The sequence below is a fragment of the Rhinoderma darwinii genome, chromosome 5 (assembly GCF_050947455.1).
Source record: "Rhinoderma darwinii isolate aRhiDar2 chromosome 5, aRhiDar2.hap1, whole genome shotgun sequence".
Classification (NCBI taxonomy): Eukaryota; Metazoa; Chordata; class Amphibia; order Anura; family Rhinodermatidae; genus Rhinoderma; species Rhinoderma darwinii.
Genome location: NC_134691.1, coordinates 288989148 through 289002956, shown reverse-complemented (window position 1 = coordinate 289002956; position 13809 = coordinate 288989148). Strand labels below are relative to the sequence as shown.

General features: G+C 34.9%; 2 protein-coding genes across 2 annotated transcripts; both read right to left on the bottom strand.

Moving 5' to 3' along the window:
- Positions 1-4929: 4929 nt before the first annotated feature.
- On the bottom strand, positions 4930-7523 carry HOXA5 (homeobox A5). Its single transcript, XM_075828637.1, has 2 exons — positions 6313-7523; positions 4930-5823 (listed from the first exon to the last, which is right to left on the bottom strand). The coding sequence occupies exons 1-2, from the start codon at positions 7151-7153 to the stop codon at positions 5573-5575; spliced, it is 1092 nt and encodes a 363-aa protein (XP_075684752.1). The 5' UTR covers positions 7154-7523; the 3' UTR covers positions 4930-5572.
- Positions 7524-7533: 10 nt separating this feature from the next.
- Positions 7534-10070, bottom strand: HOXA6 (homeobox A6). The gene is made up of 2 exons (XM_075828639.1): positions 9632-10070; positions 7534-8616 (listed from the first exon to the last, which is right to left on the bottom strand). Exons 1-2 carry the CDS (start codon positions 10068-10070, stop codon positions 8345-8347), a joined length of 711 nt encoding a protein of 236 aa, XP_075684754.1. The 3' UTR covers positions 7534-8344.
- Positions 10071-13809: the final 3739 nt, after the last annotated feature.

The window sequence follows — 13809 nt, the reverse complement described above, 5'->3', positions numbered from 1 at the left end:
TTTGTGATTAATGATTGGTCAGGAAGTTGGTAACAACCTCACATCAACTATACGAAAAGAGCCAGGAAATAAGAAATCCTCCTATACCGCTAACAGGAAAATATGTGCAGAAGATACACAAATATTCTTCCAGACAAATTCATTTAAATACAAAAATTTTCCAAAAACGTGATTTCATTAATAATTAGACCAGTGTGACCTTCATCTGAACGTTTTACTAAATCCTCATATCTAAATTATAAATATCTATCAAATATTTTATAACATTTCACAAGGCTTTACCGCATATTAGCAGAATTCAATGGCAATTCCTTATTTTATTATTATTTTATTAACTGGAAAATAATAACAAAAAAATAAAATAATGCACATCTTGTACCTTCCCAGGGGTAGCTTTTTGGATAAACAAGTGCACACAAACACACACACACACACACACACACACACACACACACACACGCACACAGACACACACGCACAGACACACAGACAGAAACACACACACACACACACACATAAGTATGCATACATGATTTATACATATGATCTCTGCTCTAAGATTTGTGCTTTATTAATATAATTATTTTTAAATGATATTATTGTTTGAATTAATTCAAATAGTTTTTCTGTTTCTCTGAAATCCAATACTATAGAAGTTTTTGTTTTTTTTGGGTGTGTGTTTTTCAATGAATATTGCATCTTTCCACTGAATACTTTTTTGTTTTTACCTGCTCCATATGGAACAACTTCATTCAGGCTATAGTGTGAATCGCTTTAGATGAAATACAGCTCCTGCCGTTGAAAGGAATCATTTTTCTATCCTTGCATTGGTAATTAGGGTCATTTAAGCGCTAGGGTTCAACAGGAGTCCAGTCTATGATGCAAGGGAAACTCAAAACACTTTTTATCTTTTGTGCTGATGGGCAGAATGTCCACTATATAACATTGACATCCAACTTTGTCTGGATAGATGATGACTTAGAGCAGCGCAAAGACTAAACTTTTGACCTCCAACTTTTTGACCTATGGTTCTCCCTCCCTTTATACCATGTATGCATGGGATCACACACACAGGTTTTTTTTGGGGCGGGGGGGGGCGGTTTGCAATAAAGGTTAACACTATCATACCAATATGAATATGTATGTCTGTATGTATCATGCTTATATGAGTATGTATGTATATACAATTAAAGTGCATGAAACACATATAGAACCCTTAGCAGTCCATGATAGTGTAGCTGCCCATTAAACTTATTACAATTCTTAAAAGTGACTGCTGATGCAGCTTCCAAATTAAGGTTTTATTGCTGATTGCTTTATATTCTACAACAGAGTTTCTTATAAGAAAAAGTAGGAAGGAGAAAGAAAAAAGCTTGCCTAGCATAGTGTTGTCAGTGAACTTGGTCTGAAGCGAGCTCTGCTGGTGATACTAAGCTTTGCAGATTTATCTTTCTCTGCATTTACTTAACCTGGCAGTGAACTGAGGGAGCTGTGATTTGTTAAGCTCTGACAGTCTTCACCTTAAGCGAGGGCTGCTCCACAGAATTGCAATTGTTTGAACAGCAACGTTGAGTAAATATTATTTTCAAAGGGGGAAATAGTAGAAAAGTTATATTCAAACAGAATATAGTGGAACATGTAATGGAAATGTTGGAAATTACATATATATATATATATATATATATATATATCTTAGGTTTTAGCAGAGCAGAACTTGTAGCTTTAAGTTCAAATTATTCAGTGCAGTCCTGTGTAAATCTCAATTGAGACATAATATCACTTCCACCTGCTGCATCTGACAATCTCAGCTCTCTAACATCGAGACATCTTTATTAATAAGTATGGGTACTTTATTACGAAAATATCAAACATTGTAATTTTACTGACTGGATTACAAATCGTCCATCAATGGAACCTAAACGTTGATCGCAAATCAAGTGTAAAATAATTTAGTAACTGGGAATATTATTAAAGTTTTACACAAGAATTGGAGACTAGTTCGCAAGTTTAGGTAGAAATAGTGTATTCAAACTTTTTTTCAGACTTTCCAGCCTCTCCAAGGTACATAAATGTACCGAATTTGGGAAGACGTGAGAAACACTCATTGTCATTCTAATTCACAAAAACTAATTAAAGAAAAAGTAAAAACCAGACTAACAAAATAAACCACACACACTTAGTATTGTTTAAAGGGGAAAAGCATGTTATGTACCACTAAATTAGATTCAGCTAATAAGATAGATAGATAGATAGATAGATAGATAGATAGATAGATAGATAGATAGATAGATAGATAGATAGATAGATAGATAGATAGATAGATGGATGGATGGATGGATGGATGGATGGATGGATGGATGGATGGATGGATGGATGGATGGATGGATGGATGGATAGATAGATAGATAGATAGATAGATAGATAGATAGATAGATAGATAGATAGATAGATAGATAGATAGATAGATAGATAGATAGATAACGGACAGATATTTACAGGATGGATGGAAGGTGATTTATCAAACATATAAAAAGAAGAAGAATATATAGATAGATAGATAGATAGATAGATAGATAGATAGATAGATAGATAGATAGATAGATAGATAGATAGATAGATAGATAGATAGATAGATAGATAGATAGATGTACGTATTTTATATTAATACAATTATATTGGATGCATATGAGATAGATTAAAGGTAGACGGATTCAGGGATGGATGGATGGTAGGATAGATAGATAGATAGATAGATAGATAGATAGATAGATAGATAGATAGATAGATAGATAGATAGATAGATAGATAGATAGATAGATAGATAGATAGAGAACTTTTAACAAGATAAATCATTATGCAGTTAGAAACATGTAGCTGGGTAAATAACAAGTAGATAAAAAATTATATATTTTAAGGATGGATAGATAGATAGATAGATAGATAGATAGATAGATAGATAGATAGATAGATAGATAGATAGATAGATAGATAGATAGATAGATAGATAGATAGATAGATTTTTCACACATGCATGTATCCTCTGTTAACACACACTAGTAAACAAATATTGTCATCAACAGTTGGCGCCATTCTCCTTTAGAAATAAAATAACCCCCAAGAGAAATCTCCTTTTTGTCAGTTATATTGGGGGTCATATTTTATGCTAATTTGGATGTTAAAGAAGTCCAGAAAACAATAACAAAGCGGAAGGAAAGCAGCGACCAAATGTTCCTAGTGTCAGCCATGAAAGTTTATGACTTGTTTGAACTTTCGTCCAGAGATCACCAACAAAAATAAAATGCAATGCATCAGTTCCCAACTCTGCTTCTACCAACAAGTGAACGGGTTACCTGCAAAAGGCTGGAGATGGAGAAGTTTGGGCTCACCCAGGAGTTGTGTGCAGCTGGATCTCATATACATTTATTCCAAACACTTTTCCTTGTGGATCTGCTAAATAAAGGTAAAGTTTTCAGCTCTGGATCTCAAAGTATAATGTTAAATCCGCTCCTAAACTTCCTTCTCACAGTTCAGTGTGAACACACTATTGACACTAAAAGTATGTGAAGTAAACACACAGCTGGGGCCTATCCAGATTCTTCCCCAGAAACATCACATATATCTTCAGGGGCATTTCACTTTCCCTCTCTGTTTCCTTTGATACTGGCCACTCTCGCTTTTGGACAGATAAGGACTTGGGTGAACTGATTTGTGTTTATTATAAGGTAAGTACCAGCCTTGTGTGACAGGGTTTCAAAGGATCATACATGAGTGTGGACTAGTAGTGAATGGCAGCTCTGTTTATGATCCCTGACACAGTGATCTTAAATTTCTTGACTTTTCAAGCAAACTCAGTGTCCAATGAAATGTTTCAATAATAGAGCTTTTCTCTAGAAATGACAAGTCTATATAGACTGAATAACACATATAAAGATATAATTAAATTAAACTTGGGAGGGATAATATGGCCGATCAGGGCTGGAAGCAAATTGTAGATACACACACACAATATAATCAGTGCTAAACATACAAGAATATTAAATGTCACAAGTGTAGAACTTTATGCAAAACTCACCTTAAATTCTAATTTAGTAGATACCAGGGTAAGGTGCTCTGAGAAAGGGAAAACTGCCATGAACTAGTTGATGCCTGCAAGCCTTATGTGTCCTACTAGAAGCCAAGTGATGTCCAGCATGAGTGAGATTATATGATATGTGGTGTATATAATGTTGGACGTCTACTCCCCAAAACCATAAAACTTACTTTAATAGCCTCACGTGACATTTAATAGCCAGTGAGCCTATCTGTCTGTGCTATGGAGGTTTTTACGATCTAATTCATAGACAAAACCCTATTCATTTGGCAACCAAATGTCACATAGCCGGAACTAGGGCTTATAAAGTTTACTGTTATATAACTTAGAGAAGACAAGAATGTAAGCACTTAGCAAAGAGAGGTCTTTTCATTTCCATTACAGGCTGAGTGGAGTTACAGTCAAGCTCAGGTAAGGTAAATCAAGCCTGAAAGATTTGGGGGAACTTATGGGGAGCCATCTAGAAATAGAATGCAGACATTTTCTTACATTAGAAATTACTGAAACTGGCTTACTTAATGTAAGATAACTGTTTATTAGATGGACCTAGCAAAAGTAAACACAGTATACAAAGTGTATCCTGGTGTGGACTTTAACATTAGCCACATATCTGACCTATACATTATACTCTACCTGCATCATGTCCCAACACAATATTACTTTTTTAATTGAATTAATTATTAATAGTGGATTTTTTTTAAATTTTCCTTCGGAAACCCAGTTCAATATCACCTGCTTTTCATAGATACGTAATATCATCAATCAAATAGCTGCCACCCAAAGTAATGATTGGAACGCAAAAATCGGTATTTTCAGTAGAAAGTTTATTTTTTTCCAGTCATATTTTTTCATGAAAAAAATTACAAAAAAAAATAATATATATAGCAATTGCTTAAACAGCCAAGCTGGACTATATCGGTAACTTTCTGAACAAACACAAAATATTACATACACTTAGCTGCCAGTGCAGCCACTTTACAAGAGGTCGTGCAGAGTCATCATGAGATACAAAAAGGCACAGCTAGGACAGACTGTTGGGGATCACAGTTTGTGTCACTACTCACCACACAATAACACAAGTCACCTCTACAACATATTATTCACATAGGTAGTATTATCTGGAAATGTAGGTAGACGCTTTGTAGTATTCAAACATAGTTACACTTCACAAACATTTACAGCTTTTTTTTGCAAATTTAATGCAACACAGAACATTAGAAATAAACAGTTTTTGTTCTGTTACTTCAAGTAACACATAGCGTTTTACATAGTCCAATAAGTTAAAACATTTACAATTGTCAAGACATTGCCATCCAAAACAAAACATATACATAAAGCAGCTGCAGCTATATTCCTCCGGCAGAAGGGGCTCATCATGGACTGGATAGGATATGAGGGGGACAAAAACAGGTTTCTTCACTGAAGTCACACACAAGAGTCCTAGAAAGTCTATGGTGACAATATTCTAATACTTGAAAACATCTATGGGCGGAATGCCCCCCCTGCAGCTGCCATGCTCATACTTTTCAGCTTATTATCCTTTTTCCATTTCATCCTTCTGTTCTGAAACCAGATTTTAATTTGTCTCTCAGATAGGCATAGAGCATGGGCTATCTCAATCCTCCTTCGGCGAGTCAGGTATCTATTAAAATGGAATTCTTTCTCCAGCTCCAGAGTTTGGTAGCGAGTGTAAGCTGTCCTAGCCCTCTTCCCCTCTGGTCCTCCTATATTGTCTACAAAATAAAAAGACATCATGCAATTAGTTCAACAAATATTAAGATGATCAATCATTTCGACACAATTCAGTTCTAATTAAGGATGGGCTGATTTAATCCATAAATTGGTGGCATCAAATTAGAATAATGTATAATATAAAATAATATAATATACATTAATAATGCAAGTCCTGTAAGAATACACACACGGAAACTGACGTTTACATAATGTCTTAAGTCATTCTTCAAATATACAGAACTTAGGCATTAACATAAAGCAGATATAGGCGATAAATATATATGTACATGCAATAAAAAAAATCCCATCGTTTGGGGCTAAACAAAGTATAGAAAGGTTTCCATATTGTGCTATAGTCATAAAAATGTCTACACCCATGGCCAGCAATTATAACGATTGAAAGTTGTATTCTGCCTCCCCCACCGCCACCCACACACATCCTACAGGTATTGAATCGTGGAAAAATAATAAGGATAAGACTTATTTACCATGACTTATGTGCAGTTTTCTCATCCAGGGATAGATTTGGGGCTGCACTGAAGGAGCAGGGCTCTGGCCGTTCTGTGAACTTGCCTGGTCGCTGCTGGCTGGAGTGTCATCCTCAGCACCAGAAGAAGAAGCACCCAGCCCTTCTCTGTTAATGCTGGCACTATTGTTGCTGGTGCTGCTGGCATTGGACGTGGTGTTGCTGCTGTTGGAGTTAGTTAGAGAGTTTTTGACTCCTTGGTGACTCTCGCTGACAGGCGGGGTGGGCACAGCAGTGCAGGGTAGAGGGTCAGGTGGACTTGGAGAGTGTGAAGACCCTGCAGGTTGGCTATACCTTGGCTCTGAAGAGGAGGTTGGGTTGGATGGGTAATTTCTTGCTCTGTCATTGGCACTAAAGTGGTTGGTAGCTGATCGCCCAACGCTGAGATCCATGCCATTGTAGCCGTATCCGTACCTGCTGGAATGCATGCCTGCTGAATCCCTGTATTGCTCGTTCACCGAGCTGTGATCTCCATAATTATGTAACTGGTAGTCCGGGCCATTTGGATAGCGACCGCAAAATGAGTTTACAAAATAAGAGCTCATTTGTTTTTTGATATGTGTGTGCTTGATTTGTGGCTCTGGGTCGTTTTGTGCGTCTATAGCACCCTTGCACAATTTATGATGAATTATGGAAATGACTGGGACATGTACTTGGTTCCCTCCTACGTAGGCACCCAAATATGGGGTACGACTTTGAATCACGTGCTTTTGTTGTCCAGTCGTAAATCCTGCCTGATGACCTCTAGAGGTAAACTGGTGCATGAGTGGGGGAGCTGGGAGGATGCTGGAGGGAGCGCGCATCCCTGCGCGCTCCCGCTTACAGCTGCATACTTTTGTTCAGACTCGAGCGCCACCGTCTGGCGACTTCGCTGTCATTACAAGTCTCTTCACCGAGTAAAAGGGGACTGCAGGGCCGGGGTCGAATTGAGGTTACATCCCATTACAGAAAAATTATTGCATTCCCCTCACAGCTTCCATTAGTGAATACCAAATGTACCGGCTCAGGCAGCCACAGTTCACAAACAGGCAGATTAATACCGAGATATTGCACCATAAAAAGCTGTTGTTGCTATTTATTCCAAAATATACTTATTCTTCCATCATTTATATATATGTTACTGCATCTGCATTGGTTGGAGATATAGAAATAGCCTTTGAATAGGAAATGAATAGCCTCCTGATATGGCCTTTGCAGATCGATTGTATTTTAGAGACCATATGTTTTATTTTATATTTGCTCAACCTTTTTAATATTAATTTTACATTGTTTATTAAAAGACCATTATGCAAATATAAAACGAAATATATAGACAATGGGATTATTCTGCTACTTGCCCGGAACAAATTCAAGGTAGTAGTGATAAACAATTGCAAGACTTGTCCCTAATACAATTTTTCTATTTTTATAGATCTAGGGGTATTTTTTTCCTTTATTTTTTTTTACCCGTCTTTGTGTAGAGATTCTTCTAATAACTAGTAGTCAGAATCTCCTCCATGCTCAAACTGCGTTTCCTTTCAATACAGCAGTAGGATCGTTACCTTGTAATCCCGGATAGCAACAATGAGAGGCAGTAAATATTATTGTTACATTTACAATGCAGCTGACAGTAACATTCTGTCCAGAGACTGCAGAAAACAGGATGACCTCAGATTTCCGGATTCTTTTTCTCTCTTTTTGTGTACATTTGTGTCCAATATCACATTGGTTTACATAGCAGATATTGTTACAAACTGTAATGATTCCAGGAGACAGATTATAATCTTGCTTGGTAGACAAAGGCTGGGACCCCTACTTTTCCGGATTAAGTTCTATGGCATCCATTGCTTAAATACATACATGAATGTTTTACTTATTTACAGACTTTTTATATGGCGATGATATAAATGTTTCAATGACATGGTCCCGGTCAGAAGATGTGTGCAGCAGATCAGATGGGTATGACAATAGTATGGAAGGTATGGGGACCAGATGAATAAGGGGAGGCCTCCTGACTAAGTGTTGCTGTCAGTGACTTGCTTGTCCTCTGTTGGGTCACTGCTGGGCTGTGAGGAATTAATAATCTTACTTTCCTTCTTCCATTTCATCCTTCTATTCTGGAACCAGATTTTAATTTGTCGTTCTGTTAGGCACAGTGCATTTGCTATTTCAATTCTTCTCCTTCTGGTCAGGTATCTATTAAAATGGAATTCTTTCTCCAGTTCTAAGGTCTGATATCTGGTGTAGGTCTGCCTGCCCCTCCTGCCGTGGTTCCCGTACACTGTACCTGAAAAAAAACCAACAACAACCCACATATGAGTAAAATCCACACATTGTACTAACACAGTAAACACACAACCCCGTGCATATATGTAAAGTACAGAGCACTCCATTATATACAAGATGCCTTGACCGAAATTAACATCAAATAATAGTTGGGGGGAATATGTTTTACTCTAGATCAATGTCTCTACCTAGATACAATATTTTATGTATTTAATGATAATTTATTTAATGTATTTTTTTATAGAAAGGTTGGAGTTTGCAGAATAATAATGTGTGATGTGTAGTGTCAGAATACATGGTCTAATTCAGAAAATATGTGAGCAAAATTTGACATTTGACAAAATGTATTAAATTGTAAATTGTGTTTAACTCAGCAAATGCTTTCAGTTAATACGAAAAAGATGAAACGTGTTCATATCTATCTATCTATCTATCTATCTATCTATCTATCTATCTATCTATCTATCTATCTATCTATCTATCTATCTATCTATCTATCTATCTATCTATCTATCTATCTATCTATCTATCTATCTATCTATCTATCCATCATCTACCAATCCAGCCTATATATATATAACCCACCTATATATATATATATATATATATATATATATATATTTATATATATATACATATATATATACATACACATATATACAAATATATATATACCACACATACATATACATATATATGTGTGTGTGTGTGTGTGTGTGTGTGTGTGTGTGTGTGTGTGTGTGGGTGTGAATATATATATATATATATATGTGAGAGTGTGTATATATATAACTATATATATAAATATATATAAATATATATATATACACATATATATATGTATATATATATATATATATATATATATATATATATATATACATATATATATATATATATATATATATATGTATATATATATATATGTGTGTGTGTATATGTAGAAATATCACAGTCAGTACACTCCCAATGCTTGCTCTGAGTGGGGTACCTTCTTGCATATATTGGGCACTTACCAGTACAGGAGTTGGCTCTCTGCATCCAGGGGTAGACAGGGTTACTATACTTCCGGTCAGTTGTGTCCTCATTGAATAATTTGCTCTGTATATTGGCAGATTTGTACTGCTGATCAGCGGTGTAGTGCAGATATTCCCCAGCATGGACCCTCTTGTTGGCTGTGTAGGTGTTAGGGCTGCTGGTGCTGTCCTTGTCCGGATAGAAGCACGATGTCCCATAGTCATAGGAGTTTCGATTGCAGGCAATGACTGTGTTAGATTGCTGGTAGAAACAGGGCGAGGAATAAGACTTCTCCTGAAGGGGACTTGTCCCATAAGAACCTGGAAAATGCCTTAGAGCATCATAGCCAGAGGAATAGAGGGGGATCTGACCCACAAACGAGTCCTGGCCATTGGGCAGACTCCCTCCAAAAGTGCTATTCACAAAGTAAGAACTCATTGGCTCTGCACTCTCTAGTCCTGTGATTTGTTGTGTATTAGTACATCCAGCTATAACTATTAGTAGTCATCGAACTGGTTTGTTTCTGGATGGCCAAGAGCCAAAAGCGACACAGGCAAATATAAGCAGCTGATCATTCAGTGGCCAATAGGAAGGAGTTATCATGGTGCTCCCCTGGGATGGGGATTGAGCCTGCAAACTTCCAAAGAGCACACAGCTTCCTATCCCAGACACATATACAATAAAATAAATATACATCATATTACACCAGGGTGAGGGGTTACTAGTCTAATACTACAGCAACAATGCAGTGTTTACAACACATTATATGACATCCATATAGATACATACGAATCTCACACATAGTGAACAAGGGTATTTCAGGGGGTGAAATTTGCTTAGTAGTATTCAATAAGATTATTGTCATTATTGATTTACTTTTTAATTACGAATCAAACGGTGATTGCTCATAGGTTTTAATATACTGACACCATTTTGCAATGTGCATTAGTGTACAAACAGATTTAATCTGATATATCTGAGACATATATATATATAAATATATATATATATATATATATATATATCTTATATATATATATGTATATATATATATATATATATATATATATATATATATATATATATATATATATATATATATATATATATATATATATATATATACATAATATTAAATAATATGTTACATTTCCGATCGAGGTTTTTTTTCCCCTGTAAGAATTCATAAATATATTCTAAATTCCACTACAGGGATACGGAGATGAGGAAGAATACAATATAATTAGACAAAATGCTCTATATAGAATGCAGTCGAGATATAGCTCATACCCTCCATAAATGAAGATGACGTAAATATATTTATTACATCATGTCTGTGCTGGATATATAAAAAAAATGTAGAGATCATCATCATTATTTTATTATTATTATTATTATTATTATTATTATTATTATTAGGCAGAACAAGAATGTGGTTAAAATCCTTTGCATTTCAACAATTATGTTGTAAGCAACAATTTAAGTCGCGACATAAAAAGCTTCTTATCTGAATGTGGTGCAGTGTTTTATGGCCCAAGCCCAGGAATTCTGCCACCAGCCTCTCCCTTCATGGCTATAAACCCTACAGTAAATACCTTAAAAGAATGTGCAACTTTGATGCCGTTTAGTCAGTAATGGCCGCCTTAAAATACATCACTAGAACGAATTACAGTATATCTGAGGAATATAAAGCAGTCCTGTGTCTCACCGGCCCTGTCCCACATTCTAGTGAGGGGTAGACCAATATATTCAGATATATTTCTAAAGAGATGATAATTGCATAAGAGGAATACATATATTGCTTTGATCAGGTAATAAAACACAGGATGGGGGAGAGAGGATAACAGCTCTGGTATTTCCTGAAATGTTTCGAAAAAATAACAACACTATTAATATTTGTCTGGCTGTAAATACGTGAATGAAATTGTGTTGTACTGTATCTTTAAATATATTTTCTATAGTTAGGTAGATAGATAGATAGATAGATAGATAGATAGATAGATAGATAGATAGATAGATAGATAGATAGATAGATAGATAGATAGATAGATAGATAGATAGATAGATAGATGATAGATAGATAGATAGATAGATAGATAGATAGATAGATAGATAGATAGATAGATAGATAGATAGATAGATAGATAGATAGATAGATAGATAGATAGATAGATAGATCCTCGAGTAAGATATGAGATAGATAGATAGATAGATAGATAGATAGATAGATAGATAGATAGATAGATAGATAGATAGATAGATAGATAGATAGATAGATAGATAGATAGATAGATAGATAGATAGATAGATAGATAGATAGATAGATAGATAGATAGATAGATCCTCGAGTAAGATATGAGATAGATAGATAGATAGATATAGATAGATAGATAGATAGATAGATAGATAGATAGATAGATAGATAGATAGATAGATAGATAGATAGATAGATAGATAGATAGATAGATAGATAGATAGATAGATAGATAGATAGATAGATCCTCGAGTAAGATATGAGATAGATAGATAGATAGATAGATAGATAGATAGATAGATAGATAGATAGATAGATAGATAGATAGATAGATAGATAGATAGATAGATAGATAATAGATAGATAGATAGATAGATAGATAGATAGATAGATAGATAGATAGATAGATAGATAGATAGATAGATAGATAGATAGATAGATAGATAGATAGATAGATAGATAGATAAAGGAAAAAAAAAACAGAAAGAAAAAACCCCAGGAGAGAATGCCTTGGTTCAGGCATGTAATTATCTGGGGGCCTGTGAAATGTAACAGGGATATAGAGGCAGATCAGTGTTTAAGACACTGCCCCTTCTGTTTCTCTTTTCATCTTACTCCCAAGCAATAAAATCTGCTTCAACCATTAAATCTTAGGTGCAGCAGCCATTTTGAACACAGGATAATAGCGTTTGGATATTGCTGTTGTTATCATTATTATTCTAATGCAATGAAATCTTGGCATAGAAACAAAACGTAGTTGAGTGCAATTCACATTATGCAGTAATGTTGGTAAATGTAAATACGTTACACACTGCAGGCGGAATATTCATAGAAATTAGTGCAGCATTAAATAACATCATTGACAATATACAGGCAACTGCTAAGGTCCTTATAATCCTGAAAGCAAGTTGGTTATTTCAGCTTCTTCAGATTTCTAGGGCATATAAAGTGTTGGTTTGTTGACTTACAACACACTTGCTATAAGATACACCGTACACACTCGTCATCACTTATTATATCAGCCAAATTATACCGCTAAATCCCATGTATAAAATCATTTACTGTGTTCTCTGCCTGTAGCAGTTTTTTGTCTATAACACGCAAACATATTGTTCTTTCTTGAACAAACATTATATACCCTCAACCACCACAGAGTGGCAGCACTGAGTTCTCACACGCTGGTAAATCCACCTCACGATGCAGCCCAGCACATACTGCACTGCAATGCAAATTTTATACTTCATCAGCAGACCACAAGTAACACGGGCTAGCCAGGCATTATCCTAAATTATTGATACTGAGTGAGTCACAGACAATGGGAAATCAAACGAACACGACTTTTATATTTTTCATATTTAACCTAAACGAAAACAACATATTTTTTTTCTAATAAAATACAAAAGATGAGTTTAGTAATCCACGTTATTTTCTGTCTGAGACAACATCACTTTACTCCATCGAGTATATCTGCCTACAAGCTTGTAACATCGGCCTATCTATATTTAAGTACATTCTTCAATAGTGAAAATGATAAATGCGCCAAAAATGCGCCAATTTTGAAAAAGTGCAGCGTTAGAAAATATATTTATACTCATTTGTTTCATTACAAAATGCTGTTTTTTTTTAATCATAAATGAATGAATCAGCTTGTTCATTATTCAGCCATTTTCTAGTATGATAAAAATGATGATAATAATGATGATGATGATGATGATGATAATAAAAGTAGTAGTACTACTAATAATAATAACATTAATAATGATAATTATTATTATAATAGTCATATTAATTAATTAAAATATAAAATAGGCAGAGGGTACAGAAAGCAACATATTTTATGTACTATTGCGGACAGTAATATTATTAGTAGTGTTGGCAGTTTTAGTAATAAGTGAGTATATTAATTCCTGTGTGTATGTATTT

Coding starts and splice junctions, on each gene's coding strand:
- HOXA5 (XM_075828637.1), bottom strand. CDS start 7,153: ATGCGCGCTCCCTCCAGCATCCTCCCAGCTCCCCCACTCATGCACCAG. Junction 5,824..6,312: donor AAAACTGCACATAAGTCATG/GTAAATAAGTCT, acceptor TTTATTTTGTAG/ACAATATAGGAGGACCAGAG.
- HOXA6 (XM_075828639.1), bottom strand. CDS start 10,070: ATGAGTTCTTACTTTGTGAATAGCACTTTTGGAGGGAGTCTGCCCAAT. Junction 8,617..9,631: donor GAGAGCCAACTCCTGTACTG/GTAAGTGCCCAA, acceptor GTTTTTTTTCAG/GTACAGTGTACGGGAACCAC.